The sequence below is a fragment of the Rhinolophus sinicus genome, chromosome 7 (genome assembly GCF_057876585.1).
Source record: "Rhinolophus sinicus isolate RSI-liver-muscle chromosome 7, RSI-T2T, whole genome shotgun sequence".
Lineage (NCBI taxonomy): Eukaryota > Metazoa > Chordata > Mammalia > Chiroptera > Rhinolophidae > Rhinolophus > Rhinolophus sinicus.
Window position 1 is genome coordinate 51,274,215 of NC_142507.1, and position 17,962 is coordinate 51,292,176.

Below are 17,962 nucleotides of genomic sequence, written 5' to 3' on the forward strand. Positions count from 1 at the left end.
GGAAAGTGGAACAAGCTTAATCTCCTAACACACCTGTAAATTAGAAAATGACAGGGGGGCGAGGAAAGAATTTTTACTTTAAGCACTCTCTCTTCTTTAAAAAAAAAAATCCACAAAACTGTGATTACTCTTTCCACTGCCCTTTCAATTCAGACTCTCGGCGTCCATCGCAGCCAACTGGTCTCCTGGTCTCTCCCTCCTCACGGTAGCCAGAGCAAGCCCCTCAAACGCGTAAGAAAGCCTACTGGATAAAGCTCAAAGTACCTGACCTGCACCCTGCCTTCTCCAGTCTCATGTCTCACTGCTTTCACGGCCGGGTGCTCAGGCTATTCTAACTCTTCCAGCTGCCTCCCCCACTGGTGATGGATCCTCCCTGGAATGCCTCCTCTCACACTTGGCGGCCCCTCCAGCCAAATGTGTTTTTTTTTCTGAAAAGTTTTCCCTCAAGACCCTGCCACCCCTGCCCAAAAAAGTGTGTCTCTTGTGTGTGACACACTTCCAAAACTGCTGTGTTGTATAGCAACCGCTTCTCTGTATTTGCCAGTATTTGTTTACATGTCTGTTTCCTCTACTAGACTGGGCTCTTTGATGGCAGGAGTTGTATTTTATTCTCTTTGCCTGGCACACATATTAGGTACTTGATGTCTGATGAGGGAAGGAAGGAAGGAAGGAAGGAAGGAAGGAAGGAAGGAAGGAAGGAAGGAAGGAAGGAAGGAAGGAGCAACAATGAGAAGGAAGGAACATTCGTGAGTCTGGGGACAGCCTGTGGTTTCTACAGTTGCTTCTCAAACTGGCCCCATTCCAAAGGAAGAGGTAACAGGCTTATAGAAAAATAGATTGGGGTTAGAGAAAGTCCCACTCTGGAGCTGAGGGATAGAGAGGGATCTTCAGGTGGACAAAAATATTACAAGTGCTCTTTTAATCATGTGGATAAAGAATTAGATGAACCAGTCCTCAAGGAAATCCATCTCCCTTTGGAGGCTGAGTGGGGTCGAGGAGGGGAGATCTGTCACCATAACCATGGCCTCGGTCCCAGCCCCAGAAACACTCCGCTCCACAAAGGTGAATCAAGCTACAGCTTCCATGAGGTGCACTCAGGGCCACCATGCACTCTTTCCTGCCACAAAATAACTCACCAGCGTGCCGCAGATTGGTTGCCCCTGCCTAATAGGCCGGACAGGCCACCATTCTCAGGGTTAGGGAACAGAGGCAGAGACGTGGTCTCTAAAAGTCCTTTGCGGGAGTGCACATGGCCCTGGAGGGCACTAGAAGAATCCTGGGTGTCCAAGAAATCAAACAGATTTGATTTCTACCATTCCAATCTTAAGTTAATTAGCTGATCAATACCTTAGAGGGCCTGAGGGCTTCTTTCAAAGGAGATGAGGCACAGGGTACGATTTAGTGGGAGGAGACAATACCACAGAAGAAACAAATCTTCAGACTCTGTGAACGGGCCAAGTCACCAGCTGGTGCTTCTACATACCTTCTCACTCTCCTCACAACACACTGTAATAACAAACTATTTTTATAACGATAGCGACTATTTCCTGAGTACTCGCTAGATGCTCACTTTACTTGTATCATCGCATTGAGTCCTCACAACCCTAAGTTTAAAGACAAGACAGTCAATACGTAGAGAAATTAAATCTGTTCGAGGTCAAACTAGTGTTACTAGTACAGCTTAGATTGAAAACCAAGTCTGTCTTCATTCTTAACTGCTGCATTACACAGCCTTTTATTGTTATCTGAATGTTGTAGTAGTTAGGACTTGCCCAGAACCGCGTAGCTGATACATGGCAGACGTGGGATTTCAATCTAGGCCTATGTGCTGCCCAAATCTGCACATTTTACACTCTGTGGTCACTTCAGTAGGTGCGGTTTGCAGGAAGCTAGAGCACATCTCCAGTGGTAAAGTCACAGAACATATTTTAAATACTTCATAACTTTACCTTCTAGAGATTCAACTGTATAAGGTCTCAGGAGAGGACTTGCCTCTCACCATTCCTGAGCCGTCCATATGCTAGGGAACTCGATTAGAACCAGCAGTCATTTGACACTGAACTTTATTTGTTCTGGCCTTCTGATATGCCGTCCACCCTGCTGGGAAGTAGAGACAATGCCCTCTGCAAAAGGCCAGACACATGCCAAAATAAATATTGTGGCCAGGCCTCAAGAATGCCCCTGGAGGACAGGTTCTGTGGCTGCCAGGCAACTGCCCGGTCAGGTCTCTTCTCAGCTCTACATGGGTGCTGATTCTCCCAATGGCTGTCAGAGCTGCACTCTGGAGACCCATAACCGGCTTTGGTATCCAAAGAAATATGTTACCCAGTTGTCAATGAGAAATCAAATTCTCTTTACTGGCCATGACCAAAAAATGGGAAGGGGGGAGGGGAATCCAGAGATAGACATTCACTTGAGAATTGCTGGTAAACATCAGGCAGGGGCTGGCAAGCTGATTTCACCAGAGAAGCCCTACCAGGTAGGACTGGAGTTGCCCCAGGAACATTCTCCTAGCAGCTGTTTGTGCTACACAACCAGTGCTGAGCAAGGAAAGGCTTGCTCCCCAGAGACCTCCTGCCACCCACTTTGGCTTCCTCCTGAATGCAGACCCCACTTGTTCAGACCCCTGGGGGCTGCTGCTTCCCAGAGCTGGTAAGGTGAAAGGGTTTCCCACCACCAAGCAGCAATCTTCTTCCTTCTTTGTTGTTTCTGTAAGGAAGCCCCAAGGAGGGCTCCAGAGTGCGTGCAGCCCGAGAGGAGAAAACACTGCCTGGGGTAGCAAGACTTCTCTGCTATTCCAGTTCTAGCCACGTGGGGGCCCCTGGCTCCCGGGAATCGGGCCCCCGGCGGCTCTGGCTTTGCTCCCGGGGAAGGGTGTGCGTGGGGAAAGCCGTACCCAGCCGGCCTGGGGAAGCTGTTTCACTAGCACCTGAGGGCGGGCGACCGCACCACGAAGTCTCAGGTTTCAGGGGGATGGCAGTTGCCTGTCTAAAGGCTTCTCTGTTCCTTGGAATTGTACAGAATGTCTCTTGTGGCTTTTCCTCCTCCCTCCTTTTTTCCTGTTGACTCTCCCCATCCGGCTCTCTGAATCACCAGACTCCACAGGAAAGCAGCAGATGTTGACTTTACTTCTTTCAAGCCAACCTCAGCTCCCTCCTGTGGAGTGGGGAGCAGGCTGGAAGGTGAGAGGCAGGCAATGGAGGAAGATAAGCCTCATTCTTGCCAAATTGTCAGGGAGGATGTAGAGGGAATCTGAAAGGAGTCAGGGACGTAGGCAAAAATTTCTTGGTTCCTGGGGATAGGGCAAAAGGGGCCCCCCAGTGTTGGCTGTGGAACCAGCATCATGAGGAGGAAAGCAGAAGGTGGGAGTGTTCCTGGTGTGGGTGCCAGCCCTTCGTGTCTGAGGTAAGACCTCATCTCTTGCCAGCAGCGTCCTCATGACTCAAAAGTCAAGTCAGGTTGCAGGTCCGGGGAGAAGAGGCCAGAGGCTTCTCCTTGTCCCATGTGAGCCACTAAGCCTCCACTCTTATGCAAGTCTTTTGCAGAAGCTGCCAGGGAGGACTTTCGAGGGCTTTATTCTACATTCATTGCTCCAATTTTTCATCTCTTTTTTCTTCCTCGGGGATCTTCTTACGGGCAAAGAAGCCAAGCTGTAGAGGAAGAGATAAGAGTCATCGTCAAATGCCCTGCCTGGGGACCTCGCCAACAGCCCTCAGACATATCTGAAGTCTTCACTTTTGTTCTGCTTCCAAACATGAGACTCAAATTTATTTTATTTGGCTTAGTTTAATTCAACCAACATTTGCGGAGTACAGGGAAGGGGACCCACAGGCGGCTTAGCTAATCCAGTTCTCCCTCCAAGGACCCCTCAAGTCGTGGGCACCATGCCCCCTACTTGCTACTAACGCAGCGCTTACCTTCCACAGGCAGAAGACAAGGAGAGCCAGCAGCAGCAGCCCTCCCAGGACACTGCCAATGAGGATCCACAGGGAGATGAGGAGGGGGGGAGACTGAATCACCTCCAGGAGGCTCTGTATGCAGAGGAGAGTTGTTTTTAACTCTCACCCTTTCACCCAGCGAGCCACACCCCACCTTAGAGCTAAGCCAGCCTCAAAACAGAAGAATAAAAGGCCAAAAAAAAAAAAAACACACAAAAAAAAAACTGAGGCAGGAATGGAGGCAGTGGGACCCTAGCAATTCTGATATATCACTTCTGGCTCCCCGATTGCTGGCTAATGAAGACACCTCTGTTCTGAAAAAGCCCACAGGTGCCCTTCCCCCGTCCCCACCCTCACTATTTTCACAGCTCTCAGATTCAGTCTCCAGCCTCACCTCACTCCAACGGGAAGCTTCTGGCAGCTGCAGGACACTGCCCGCCTCTGTTCCCAGCTCAAAGGTGCTGACCACTGTCAGAGACTTGAATTTGGCCTGTGGAACAAGTGGATGGGAAGGCATTTCCAGTGAGCCATCATCAGGTGGTGTGGCTCTTGAAACCCCAAAAGCAAAGAAGAGGCTGCCACGCACAACTTCCAGGACCCTCAAGACCAGAAGAAAAGGTTGGAGACCAATGGGGAAAGAGAAGAACGGTCACAGATGGAAAGTCACTGGTCCTTCCTATATGCTGTTTGGTCTACCTGTCATGTATTCAACTCCCCTTTCTTTGGCTGACCCCTACCCCTCCTTTAGGTTGAAGTTTAGATGTCATCTGCTCTGGGACTTAGGGAAGTATTTCCTCCCAACTCCCACCACCCTGGATAAGGTTATAACATTCTGTTTACTTTGCTGGCTTTCACCACTGAATTATAAGAGCCTTGAGGTCAAGGACTGTGTCTCATTAATTATGTGTCCTTAGTGCCTAGAGCCTAGCACAGTGCCAAATACTTAGTGATTTCTCAATAAATCTTTGTTAAAAGGATAGATGAATGAATGGAAAAAAAGGATACCAAAGAGAGATAAAGAGAGAACCAGACTTAGAGAAGGACGGTCTGTCAGAGTTAACTTCCCGAAAACATACGCCTACCAGTACGTCCTCGGGATTTTGTGTAGGTCAAAGCAGGATGGCATACGGGGAAACGCAGTAAAACCCCTAGTACCAAATAGGTGTTATAATTAGATGTTATTTCCGGCTCAGGCAATCACCCTGACTCCCAATCATATTAAGTTCAATGTCTAGAGAACTTGCATAATCCAAATCCCTATCAACTATATAATCTTCCCTCCAGCTACTCTCCAATACATGTCCTGCATGTGGTATCAACTATGTATTCATTCATTTTACAAAGACGTATTAAGTTCCTACAATGTGTTAAGCGTGGTACTAAATGTTGGGGAGAGAAGGCCCGTCCTTCTCTAAGTCTGGTTCTCTCTTTATCTCTCTTTGGTAGAGAGTGTCTACCTAGCATAGGACCTTTCATATAGTAGATCCTAGGTGGATTATGGATTGAATTTAGGTGCCCTATCAATGTTGATTGATTATCGATATAGCACTAAGGGATGATAAATGGAGGAAAATTCAATGATAATAACTAGCTTTTAATGAGCCCATCTCATTATTCATTTCTTCTTTACAACAACCCCTTAAAAGAGGTATTATCTTCCCCATTTTAGAGATGAGGAAAAGAAGCATAGAGAGATGAAATAACTCGCTCAAGGTCCAACAGCTAGCAAGAGGCCAAGCTGGGACTTAAACATGGGTTTGTTCACCTCCAAAGCCTACGCTCAAGGTCCAGATAGGAGCAGAAGGGGAGGGTAATAGGAAATGAAAGTTTTACCCTCCGGAAAAATTCATTGTGAACCAGCCTCAGTAGTCCAACAGAGGCCTCGGACCCCTTTGCGAGCCGCCCAAGGTGGCACCTCACGACCTGACACCGAGTATTGCTCCCATTCTACCAGAAGAGAGAGACGGATCAGGAGCTGGGGTGGAAAGATGCCCCACTTCCCACTCCAGGCTCCACTCCCCCCGCATCCCAAGGCTCCAAACTCTGCTGCTCCCCCACTCTGGACACCTTCTTCACCACCTTATGACTCATACCAGTCTGCTTGTGTGCTGAAGTTCCTCTGGATGTACTGGGGGCCCTGGGGGCTCAGTCAGGTTCTGCACTGTACAGCTTGCCTACGGGAAGATCCAACTTGAGGAACTCTTGATGGTAAGAGGCCAGCCATGCCAGGCTGAGCAGCCGCATACCGCCCACAGTGGGGTAATCCCTTTCTTCTCAAAGAAGTCACGTATGTCAAAGAAAGGTCCCCAGGGGGAGGAGCCCTGAGAGCAGTGACCCAGCAGACAGGGAACTGGTGAGTCCACCGGCTTGAGGAGGGAGGGCTCCCCATAACCCTAGCCCAGACTCACATTGGTCGTGATGACCTGAGACAGTGACAGGAAGTAACTGCCCCCATGGGCCACAGCTGGAAGGAAGGCGGAGATGATGAGGCCACTGACCACATAGCAGCCAAGGTTCTGAACCTGAGAGGAGGATGGGAAATGGGAAGAGGCGGGAAACAGAAGACCCTGCCTCATCTGTTCCCCTTTACCCTGGATACCACTGAAATCTAAGAGACTCTTCCTGTCTTTTCCCAGGACTCCTCCCCTCCCCCCTCCTCATGCCAAGCTGCCCCCCTCCAGCTTCTCACCCTAAGAGTGGTTTTGAATTCAGGGCCAGGACCCACTGGGAGGGTGCCATATGGGTGAACCTCATAGCGGTGAAGAGTGGATTCACTGAGTGGATACCAGGTCAGGAAGTCCATGGTCGCAGCCATGACAGAGACACGGAGGCGCAGGGTTAGCACATATCCATGGATTCGGGGAAGGCAGGGCCAGCACATGTGTAAAGAGACGGGGATACACAGAGAAGACAGAAATGGGACATGCCATAGACTGGGCACAAACTTTAGGGCCACATCCCCTATCCCCCCATTCCAGCTCCACTCCCCAGGGCCCAGCAAAGCCCTATACTTAGGAAGAAAGTAAGACGCTTAAAAGAGAAGGTTCCACATGAGGGGGATTGAAGGCAAAAAGACGGAGCAACCCCAAGGGTTGGGGGACACTGAACCACACGAGTCTGGGGTCAGAACGGGGTCCCAGACGGGAGCTCAGCCATACCTAGAGAAGAGGAGGTGAGGCTCATACTGGATGTAGGCCGAGGTCTGGGCTGTATTATCTTGCAGGGTCCCATTGCTCTCCAGACTATTGCTGCAGAGTCAGGGGGAGAGGCTCACATCCGTCTCGCACACCCCTCTCTGGAGTAGAGGAGTCAGTGCTGTTCATCCCCCTCCCCCAACACACCTACCATGACCACCCCCAAGACCCAGCTGGAGAGGACGGGAGGAGGGCCCTTTGTTCTCACCTGGTCGCAGTCAGCCTCACAAGGACCTGGCTCAGGAGGGAAGAGCAGCTAAACTCAAACTCTAGCAGAAAGGTCACCTGGGGGACAGGGACAGGGGGTCAGGGGAGATTCGTCTTCACAGGGCGACGACAGAGGAACGGAAGCCCTTGTGTGCCTCGTTCCCCAAACTCCCAGGCCCCAGCGATTCCAGCCCCTGGTCTCCCAGAGCCCCTTTCTCATCCTGGACCCCAACTTACCTTGGCTCCGGTCTGAAAGACGGGATGCCCCACACTGCAGAGCCGGCCATGAGGAGAAGGGGCTACACATTCCACCTTCACTGGCCTGTCCCTCTGAGAGCGAGAAATGGGGGTGGAGGCTGGAGCTGGGGCTCCCGCTGCTCTCCTGCCTGCAGCCTCTCAACACTGAGCCTTTCTCTAGAGCCCCTGGCAGCTGAGGACAATACCCCCATCTCCTTCCTCCTCCTTCCCCAACTCCTCCCAAACCTTCTCCCCCAAGGGCACCTGAGGCGTGAAACTGGCCAGGTGGAGGTTTCTAGAGAAGCTGAGACTCAGGCTAGTGTTGTAGGCATTTTCCTTCCTGTTCTCCAGAGTTGCTGATACCAGCACTTTCCGCCGACCACCTCGAACCAGGAACGGGTCCTTCCTAGGAGGGTGGATAAGAGCTCAGGAGTGGACAGGGTGCCAAAAACCTCACTTCTGTTTTCCTGGGCAAGAAACAGCCCGCCAGCTCCCTTCAAGCCCCTTCCTGTCTGGCTCTGGTCACCCTGGTTTGGCCAGTTCACACCCATCCCACCTGGAGCCTCTGATGTCCATATTAGCTCGAAGCACCAGGTCTGTGACGCATTCATTGTCAGGGCCACAGTCCTTCGAGAAGGGGACCTAAGGAGAGGGAAGAGGCTGAGGGCTGAGAGGAAGGCAAGGAGAAAGGAATGCAACTGGGGAAAAGTGGAAAGAGAAGTGTGGGTGCCCAGGTCAGATGTCACCATGATCTCATGTCTCCTCCCTCCTCTTTCGCTTGAATTCACTGAGAAGGGCAGTATTGGGTCCCGGGGACAGGGCTTGGCGCAGCTGACCAGCTTTCGTATGGAGGTGGGCGAGCCCTCGTCCAGCACAGGTCCTGGCTTTGTGGTGTTGTCCAAAACGAAGGTCACAGTCAAGGCCACCGGCCGAAGGTAATCCGATGTATCCTGAGGGAAACCAGAGGCAAAGATCATGGGGAGCCAGGCTTAGGGGTCAACTCAGCCCCCTGGCGGAATGTGATAATGACACTGACCATTTATTGAGCATTTTCTGTATGCCAGGCGCTGTCCTGAGGTATTGTCAATATAGTCACATTTACTTCTAATACAAGTCCTATGACGTAATTATTATTATGAACGCCTCTTGGCAGGTGAGGAAACTGAGGTTTGCAGGTTATGTGACTTGCCACATGGCACAGGTGGCAGCGCCTCAGGTCAGCCTGACTCCAAAGTCTGAACTTCTTCACTTCCCTGGCTTTCTTGCTAATCTAGCAGAAATTCCTCCTCTTACCCAGCCTTCCCCTCACTCCCAGGCCCTGAGGCAAAGCAGTCCCAGACCCCTCCTCACCAGCACATGGAAATACAGCTGCTCACAAGTGACATTCCCCACGCTGAGCCGGAGCCGCCGAGGGGACAGCCTCTGGCCAGAGCCATCAAACGCTGCACGGGCCCCAGCGGTCCACTCATCCAGTGACGCTGTGAACCGCATATCTGAATGGGGCAGGCAAGAGTGAGGGTGGAGAGGGTCCAGAGACCAAGGCAGGTAGGGAAGGGGTTGACAGCTGCCTCGGATGCACGGAAGTCACTCACAGAAGCGGCGATCCCAGCGGCCAGGAGTGCGGGACGTCACTTGGAAGCAAAGGGCTGCAGAAAGGCAGGCTGCATCCTGGCCTCGGCGTCTGCAGTCCCTTTGAACCACACTGATGGCCGGCGGGGTCACATCCAGTGAAGGCGCCAGGTGGACAATGGGCCGGGAGCTAGGAACAGAGTGGGAAAGAAATTCAAGCAGTAGGAGGAAAGTCTGCGAGAAAGGCCACTCTCAGTGTTTACCTCCTTGAGGTCAAAGGAAAGAATAAGGGGTTAGGAGCACATGTCACCCACCCCTGAACCTCTGACAAAGTAAGATAACAGCTAACATTTAATAAGCACTTGTCATGAGCAAGGCACTGTGTGAAGATTGTTATATGGGTCATCACATTTAATCCTCACAATAAGGCTACACGTTACGTACGTTGTTCTTCCCATTTTGTAAACTAGGAAATGGAGGCACAGAGTAAGTTGACCAAGAATCCAAATCTAAGCCTGTGACTCCAAAGCCCTTGCATTTCATCGCTGCGCTATGCGGGCCACTGCTACCTGAGATGGCACCGCTCACCTGAGCAGGACGGCTGCCCCTTGGGCACCTATGGCCACATCCACCAGGTCGTCTCCATCCAGATCTAGCCGGCCATCCACACTCCGACCAAAGTAACTGAGGGCCTGTGGCATGGAGACAGCAGCAATCCGCTGAGAGGAAGAGAGGGGAGACTGAGCAGGGACTCACACACCTGCTTTCCCAGGCCACCCACCTGGCTCTTTCTAATGCTCCCATCAGGCATGGGAAGAAATGAGAGAAACTTGCCTGTGTTCAGGAGTCCCTAGTACAGCAACCTGTGTCCTCCCCCACTCCCTCACCTTTTTGTCTACAGTAGTCCCGCCTTATCCACGGTTTCCCTTTCCACTGTTCCCCATGGTCAACCATGGTCCGAAAATGTTTAATGGAAAATTCCAGAAATGAACAATTCATAAGTTTTAAACTGAGCACTGTTTTGAGTAGTGTGATGAAATTTCACGCTGTCCAACTCTGTCCTGCCTGGAGCATGAATCATCCGTTTGTCCAGCATCTCCACGCTGGACACGCTCCCCGCCTGTTAGACACTTAGCAGCCATCTTAGTTATCAGATCAGCTGTCACGTCATCGCACCGCTTGTGTTCAAGCAACCCTTATTTTCCTTAATAATGCCACATCCACATAACTTTTATGACAGTGTATTGTTATAATTATTCTGTTCTTATTAATTAGTGTTGTTAATCTCTTACTGTGCCTAATTTATAAATTAAATTTTACCATAGGTATGTATGTATAGGAAAAAACATGTAACAGTATATATAGAATTTGGTACTATCTGTGGTTTCAGGCATCCACTGGCGGTCCCCCATCAATACAGGGGGCTACTGCACTGATAAAAAAGCACTGGTTCAGTCTGAGTCACAAGTCCAGGGGAGCACTGATAAGCAAAGAGCACAGCTCCCTTCCCCTTCCCCCCACCATGCCCGGGCTTTATGTGGGCACGCCTGACCTGGGCAGGACGGGGCCTGACGCCATGCTGGGTCCCATGATACAGGTACAGTGCCCCACGGTGCCCATCCTCCAGGGGCGCCCCCACAGCCACATCAGCAAAACCATCTTGGTTCAGATCAGGAAGGGCACCCATGGCAAAGCCAAAGCGAGCATCCTGAGGGGGTTCTGGCTGAAGTGTTCCCTGGAGTGTCAGCAAGGACTGCTGGGTGAGACGAGGGAAAGAGAGCAGATGCTGACGCGATAGTCCCCACCTCTCAGCCAGCCCTCAAATGTATGTGCCTTCCCTTCCTGCCTCCCTCCACCCCTTGCAAATAGGTTCTAGGGGAGCCCAGCAAGTCTCACCTGGCCCACCAGGTACACATAAACACGTCCTGTCTCCTTGTTCTGAGGTCCCAGGAACATGGGGGCAGCCACAAGTAAGACATCAGTTGTTCCATCCCCATCCGTATCCAATGGGCAGAGTTCACTGCCAAAGTATGAGCCAATCTGGGGAGCGGTGAATCCAGAGGAAAGGGAAGGTGATTGTGGGCAAGTGGGAAGCACCCACCAGTCAAACAGGTCCTCACACCCCTGACAGACTCAGCCAACCAGAATTCGGCACAGACTCTTCAGGCCCCCCCTCTTGCCCCTCTACTCTCTTCCCCCACAGCTGGATTTCCTCGGGAGGGATCCGAGGGTCCCACCCTTCCTTGGATGCCCTACCTGCTCCCCCTGGAGGCTCTGGGAGACCCTCACAGCCCCATTTTTCTTAAGTTGGAAGGCAATGACCTTTCCTCGATGTTTAAACCGAGGAGCCCCGGAAAGAAAGAGGCGTTGTCCACTCCGCAAAAACATGGAGGAAACAGAGTAACCTAGAAATCAGGGGTGAAAGGGAAAGAAGACAGGTCAATTGGGAGGGTCCCTAAAGGCATAGGAGGAGGTCTCAAGGAGAGTAGCAGGAGATCAATGAAAAACTTCAAGATTTAAGGGGGGGTACCTCATACCCTCCACCATGGGAGCCTTCCCCCACCTCCCAATGGCCTGCACTCTGCTACTCACCCAGGTAGGCTGCATGGTTCTGCAGTGCAGGGGGGAACTCATCTTCCAGGGCCGTGCGTGGGGGGAAAAGGCGGTGACCGTCTTCAAGCCATAACACTGAGCCCCCCCAGTCATAGGCCCCCACCATCCCAAAGAGAATCCCATCCTGTAGGACAGAACCAGAAAGGGCCACTGACAAAACTCTCCGGGAGTGAGAGGGTCACTGAGGGTATGCTGGGGTCAGTTGGAAAGGCATGAGCAGGTCAGCATGCATATCGCTAAAGGAAGAATCTAGAAGAGCCCTGCGGTTAAAGTTATCTGAGTCAGAGGTTGGAAGGAGTCAGAGGTCGAGAGGGGTTATAGAGGAATCAAATCTGTCCAACCTTTAGCCGATGAGTAGAGAAACCAATCTGAGACATTTCCAGCCCAAAGGAGCTTTCATTTTCTCCATGGGACCCTTGAGCATGAGAAAACATCGGCAACGTCAGGGAAGACAGTTCCACCTTTGACCTATTGAACTTACTCTAGGACCACACCCCACCCTGGCCTCTATTTCTCCAGGGTGATCATTACCCTCAAGGCCAAAAATCCGGTCTCCTAGTGCGTCCACAATATCAGTCAGTGCAGCTTCGTCTGTGACATTGAAGAAGAATTTCTCATCTGGATCACTGGCGATTGCTCTGATTTCCCGCAGGAAAGAGCTGGGATCTCGCTGTCTCCGGAGGTAGTGACCGAGGACCTGGGGTGAGGAGGTCAAGGTGGGGTCTATTAGCTGTGTGGAGTGAGGTGTTAGAGCTGGTACAGAACACAGCCAACGCATCGAAGGACAGGAAATGTGGCTGAGGTCTGGGGAGCGGTTCCTGCCTGTTTCCCTCAAGTTCCCAGTCCTCAATGTCACCATCCCCACCCCCTCCACCCTTCCAGATCCAAAGTAGAGTCTTACCGCAATCCCATAGCGTGTCACTCTTCCAGCCTCACAGGCCTTTAGCGCTGTGGGAAGCTCTTCTCCATCATGTGATTCTCCATCAGTGACCACCACCAGTAGCCTGGCAGCCTCTGGTCGGCCCCCATGGGACTGACTGAATCCTTCTGTGCTAAGAAGAGAGGAAAAGGAGTAAGATGTGATCAGGTGTACGCAGATACACACACGCAGGACTTAACTCCGTCAGCGGTTCACTGAGGTCAGGCATCTCCCCTCTCGGACCATCTCCCTACGGTGGCAAGCATGGAGACTGGCACACAGTAGGAGCTCAATGCTTGAATGTCATCGAACATATAGAGCAGCATATCATCAATGCAAATAAGAACAAAATCCATTCATTGGTAGATTCATTCAGCAAATACTGCATTTGGGAGGACAAATACTAAAGGAATGTAGAAGAAAGGAGAATGGTTAGGTCAGGCGCATCTCCCCAGAAAGTTTGAACGACATTTGGAAAGTGGGCTAGGTCACGAGTAGTGGAGAACCTGAGGGTCAAGATTAAAGCGGGAGTGGAAGGACAGAGAAAGAGAGTTCCGTCTGCAGAGATGAATACAGCAGAAACATGGAGAGACACAGACATAGACAATTTGTAGAAATGTGACGAGAGGGAGTGCAATGACAGCCCAGTCAGCCTTCTCCCACCCACCATTAGTGTGCATGCTAAGATGAGCACGCAAAGCACCTTGGGTACACACTGAACCCTAGAGTACACACTGCCCTCTAAACCCTCCCCTAACCCTTCTAGGCCGTCCTCACTCTGGTCTCCCACACACCCCTTTCCAATGCCTCACCAGGCCACCATTATTGCTTGGGCAGTCTTTGTTTCTCGTCCCTCTCGCCGACTCAGGTTCCTTGCTGCTCTCACCACTTCTTCCTTGGTTCGGAAATCTCCCAGGGACCACTCATGTACAGGGCTCTCGCCGTACTGCACCAGTCCCACCTGAGAATAAAATGTGCAGTCAAATGAAATGTGTGTTTGGAGGTGGGGAGGGAGAAGAAAGCACGCGAGGGAGGGGAGGTGAGCCCCTGGAAAACACTGCCTACACTTAACTCCTCTCCCCCTCCACGCCCGTCCATATTGCCTTCTCTTACCTGTATCTGCTCCGGGTCAATAAACAGTCTGCTCACGAGTCTTCGTAGGAAAGTCTGAACTTCAGACCAGGGGTAGATGCTGTTGGAGCCATCCAAGACGATGACAACATCCATGTATGTGGGGCAGCCTAGGAGGAGGGGGGGTGTGATGGAGAACAGAGGGGTACAAGGTTTTTGCGCATGGGGCCAACAAGGGAAGAGGTTCCATTCTCCCTCCCAAGGGGAGGACACATTCAATTGAAACATTTATTAGGCACTTCTGACATGCAAGGAAGAGAGTCTGCCAGGCTTTGGGTAAATGTAGAACGGAATAAAAGAGGAGAGGGACATACGTGCAATTTACTAAAATAACAAAGAAGGAATTAAACGCTAGGTAGAAATATAGTGCCACCCTATGCTGTGGGAGAACAAAAGAGGGTCAGTTCTCATGGTGGGGAATCAGAGGCAGCAACTAAGAAGATGTTGGAGACTGAAGGTGTTTGAGGAGAGAATATAAGGAAAGGCATTTGGGTGAACTCTTTCAACAAAAGGGGGTGGAGGTATAAAAATCGATGACACACTGGAGAATGGTGAGGTAAACGCTATGACCAAGGGTGGGAAGGGATGTAGTGAGAGCTGAGTTCTTGAAATTGGTTTGACCAGTTCATGGAGTCTTGATGCCCTGGCAGAGTCTGAATTCTAATCTGTTAGGAAACACGGAGCTTATGCAGGTACATTAGGTAGCAGTGAGGATAGCCATGCAGGCCCCCTGTGAAGCATCATATGCTGTTGCCCCATCTTTTTCCCACCCTACACGCCGTTCTGAGGACTGAGTCCTCAGGCCCTTCTTCTGGCTCACGTTGCGCAGTGGGTGCCAGGCTTCCCTGGGGCCGGAACGAAGCATCAACACGGGCACATATCCCAGAACTGAAGACAGAGGAGCCGCAAGCACGAGACCAGAGAGGGGCACAGGCCTGGGGATGGATGGGGGAAACAGTTACTCCCAGGCTTGTGAGAGCACCCTCAGAACATGCTCCCAGTAGGAGGCATTGCGATCACTCCCCGTGATTCCCCTCCTTGCTTTCTAGGGTTTCTAACTCCTTGACCCCGCCACACAGACCAGTTTCCCTTACTATACTGCTCTATCCTCTGCCACAAACCTTCAGAGACCCTTTCCTTAGCTCACCATGAATCCCCCATCACCATCTGTCTCCAGTAGAGACATCCCCAAGTGCATATTCACAGCAGGACGAGATGAATTTCCCAGTGGATAGTCACCTGGTGGGAGGGGTTGGAAGAGAATGAGGTCATGGGGTCACAGCTGGGGTCCTTGAGTTCAGGGCGATTTTGGAAGAGGATGAGATCAGGATAGAGTCAGGGACAGGGAGTATGTAGGATACTGGCTTGAATAAAGTGACGTATGAGGGGTCAAAGCTTCTAGTGTATCAAGGTTAGGGGTTAGGAGTGGAAGACTGAGGCATCTTCTTACCCAAGTGGCCCTTGGCACATGGGGCATTGTGGGAGTCCCCTACAGGGCATCGGTAAACGTCTCCCCTTCTGTCGCCTGAAGGCCCATCCCAGGGGGCACCCACCAGCATCCTGGGAGGACATGAATATAAGCATTGGAGGAGCATGACTTTGAGATAGGCCAGAGGGAAAGGGCATGGGGGTGGGAAACCTAGAGCTCCAGCAATTTCCCAAAGACCAAACATCCCTCAGTTTCTTCCAAAAGATGAGTTTAGATTCCCATCTACCTCGCCCCCCCTGTGAAAGCTCTATCAGTCCCAAGCCCACAGCCCTCTGGTTTCCTCCTCACCATCGCTGTCCCCTCCCAACATGTTGTAAGACACTGTATCCGAATTCAGCTTCGGGTGGCCCTGGGAATAGGCGTGGGTGATGCACGTCCAGGTTAAAGGGAGAGCAGAGACCTAGGGAGCCAGGATGGTAGGTTAGCAGGAAGCAGAGAGGCTGATGAATGCCCAGACAGGTACAACCAGAGAGACGCCATAAAGGGAATGCTTTGATGTCAGTCTGTCTCCCAGCTTATTACTCATCAGTTGTCCTGGCCTCTGTCAATGTCATGTATTCAGAGTTCCAAGCAAGGATGATCTCCTTCCTGTGTTTGAGTCCAGCGGTCTAACCTGGGGCCCTCTGCCATGCTAGTGCACAGCTGTATTTCCATTCCCACCCCTGAAATCTCATTTACAGACATGTCTGGAAGGGTCAAGTTCCTCTTTTCCACATCATTCCTCCTACGCATCCTCTTCCCCCAACTGTGAGGGTCAAAAGAGGGAGAGGGCATTTCTGGAGCCCTACAACTATTCCTTCCAAATTCTCCCCAAACCCAGGAGCATTGGGAGAACAAGCGGAGACCAGGGCGCACAACATGTCTGGGTCTCTCCTTCTCTTTCCATCTCGTCTTGACTCCCAGTGTCATTGGTACATGCTCACTTTCATTCTCCAGTGTCTAGGTCTCTGGTTGATTCCAGCTCTGGAAACCTCCGTGGTAATTAACTGGGTGGGGTCACTTGCCTGCCCACACACATAGTTTGCCATCCATCCTCACCAAGGGTCCCTTCACCCCAAAGTTTCCCCTCCATTCTAACTCATCCACCCTCCAAACTGCCCCCTACTTACCTGAATCTCTTCTTTAACTCTCAATCCACTCTAAAGACCCCCCCCCAATCATGTCCTGGCTGATTCTTCCCTCCCAACCTCGATCCCTTTCAAATCAGAGCTGGTATTTTAGGAAACGAAGATTACAGGGCACTGGTGAGGAAAAATTCCAGGCCTCTGGTCCCTCCCATGGTTCTTTCCCTGTATGTTGCTCCTTCCTTCTCAGTGACCCCCTCTCAGGCCACCCCACCAGCACTACCACCAATGGCTCGAGCTCTGTCTCAGATCATGCTCCTTTTCAGAAAGGTGTTTTGTATGTGAGCCTTTTTGCGTCGAGGAAACAGGCAGGGCTGTATGACCAGGAACTATAGCTCATTGGTGAAACCCAGAATTCTGACCACACAGTCGGTTATGCCTCAGGCCCCAGAGACCACCAAGGGTAGGGAGAAGTAGGGAGGAGGGTAATAGGAATCAGACTAGCCACGTGAAAGTTCACATCGTGTTTCTTCTTGGTCCCCTCACTTCTCCAGGGTTTAGGACAAAGGTTTTAGACAATTGGACACAAATCTTACACAAGGCTCGCCCAGTCTCAGTATGGAAGCAGTCATATGGTGTGGGCATAAGAATGCAAACAGGCAAACACACACACACACACACACACACAAACACACACACACACACACACACACACACACGTAGAACCAGTGTTAACCTCTCACCCGAAGGAGCTCACCCGAACTCCCGAAGAATTTCAACCTTAAAGGTCCCAATGACAAACAGTCCACACATCTTTCATTCCCACCAGAAACCAAGAAGTTATCCTCCCTCACCTGTCAGGAACATCAGGGGCAAGAACAGGTGAGAGATGAGGGGGCACTCCATGCCTGGCTGTTCTCTGTCCCTGCGAAAAGTCCTCTGTGCCTCTGTCACTCTCTCCTTTTCTGTTTTCTTTACTTTCCCTCCCATCCTGCCCCCTCCCACTGGCAGCTAAAAATAAAGTTGGAAGGAATGGGAGGAGTGATGGTGGGGAGCTGTGGGGAGCCCCAGACCAAGCGCAAAGAAGGGCTGAGGGATCTTAGTCTAGTTCTCTGCCTCGGTGCTGCCCCCTGGAGGCGACATCTCAAAATCCAACCAGAACACAGTGGTGTTTGTTCCCTTTTTTTCTTGTTTCCTTTTTTTTTTCTATCCTTTACTGTTGTCAGGCAATCATGTCTTCTTTGGGTTTGGAATAGAAAGTAGGAGTGTGGGAGATAGATACTTTTTACTTCCTAACCTTATTTATGTCAATCTGAGATATGGAAAACGAAAGAGTTGATAACAGTGATATCATTTCCCCACCCACCCAGGGGAGTCCCAATGTGAAGACACAGACTAAGCCTTACCAGCCCCACTCCACTTAGTTCTGTTTGTGGCTCTTAGCTGATGCCGCCTTGTGGCATCAGTGTTTGAAGGGACTATAAAATATGAACTGATGTGGGATATTCTTTGTGGAATCAGTATTACTTTAACATTAGACACCCCCCCCCCCCCATCTTCCCAAGTAGGCTATAAATGTCTGAAGTTGGAATCATGGCGTT

General features: G+C 51.1%; 1 protein-coding gene across 3 annotated transcripts; it reads right to left on the reverse strand.

Annotated features, from left to right (window-relative positions):
- Positions 1 to 1,704: 1,704 nt before the first annotated feature.
- Positions 1,705 to 17,859, reverse strand: ITGA10 (integrin subunit alpha 10). Of its 3 annotated transcripts, none has more exons than XM_019739844.3 (30): positions 17,216 to 17,859; positions 15,586 to 15,697; positions 15,259 to 15,368; positions 14,956 to 15,047; positions 14,629 to 14,743; positions 13,791 to 13,918; positions 13,490 to 13,638; positions 12,660 to 12,810; positions 12,290 to 12,455; positions 12,100 to 12,173; positions 11,738 to 11,882; positions 11,402 to 11,550; positions 11,042 to 11,185; positions 10,698 to 10,898; positions 9,734 to 9,864; positions 9,169 to 9,335; positions 8,927 to 9,069; positions 8,413 to 8,526; positions 8,133 to 8,218; positions 7,841 to 7,982; positions 7,577 to 7,669; positions 7,341 to 7,417; positions 7,097 to 7,186; positions 6,628 to 6,712; positions 6,347 to 6,460; positions 6,032 to 6,112; positions 5,772 to 5,885; positions 4,333 to 4,428; positions 3,918 to 4,031; positions 1,705 to 3,650 (listed from the first exon to the last, which is right to left on the reverse strand). In XM_019739844.3, exons 1-30 carry the CDS (start codon positions 17,349 to 17,351, stop codon positions 3,585 to 3,587), a joined length of 3,585 nt encoding a protein of 1,194 aa, XP_019595403.3. In that variant the 5' UTR covers positions 17,352 to 17,859; the 3' UTR covers positions 1,705 to 3,584. The 3 variants fall into 3 exon arrangements, with proteins under 3 accessions (XP_019595403.3, XP_019595405.3, XP_019595402.3); XM_019739846.3 differs by having other exon boundaries at positions 9,734 to 9,837; positions 10,698 to 10,901; XM_019739843.3 differs by having other exon boundaries at positions 10,698 to 10,901; positions 17,216 to 17,858.
- Between the last annotated feature and the right edge of the window lie 103 nt (positions 17,860 to 17,962).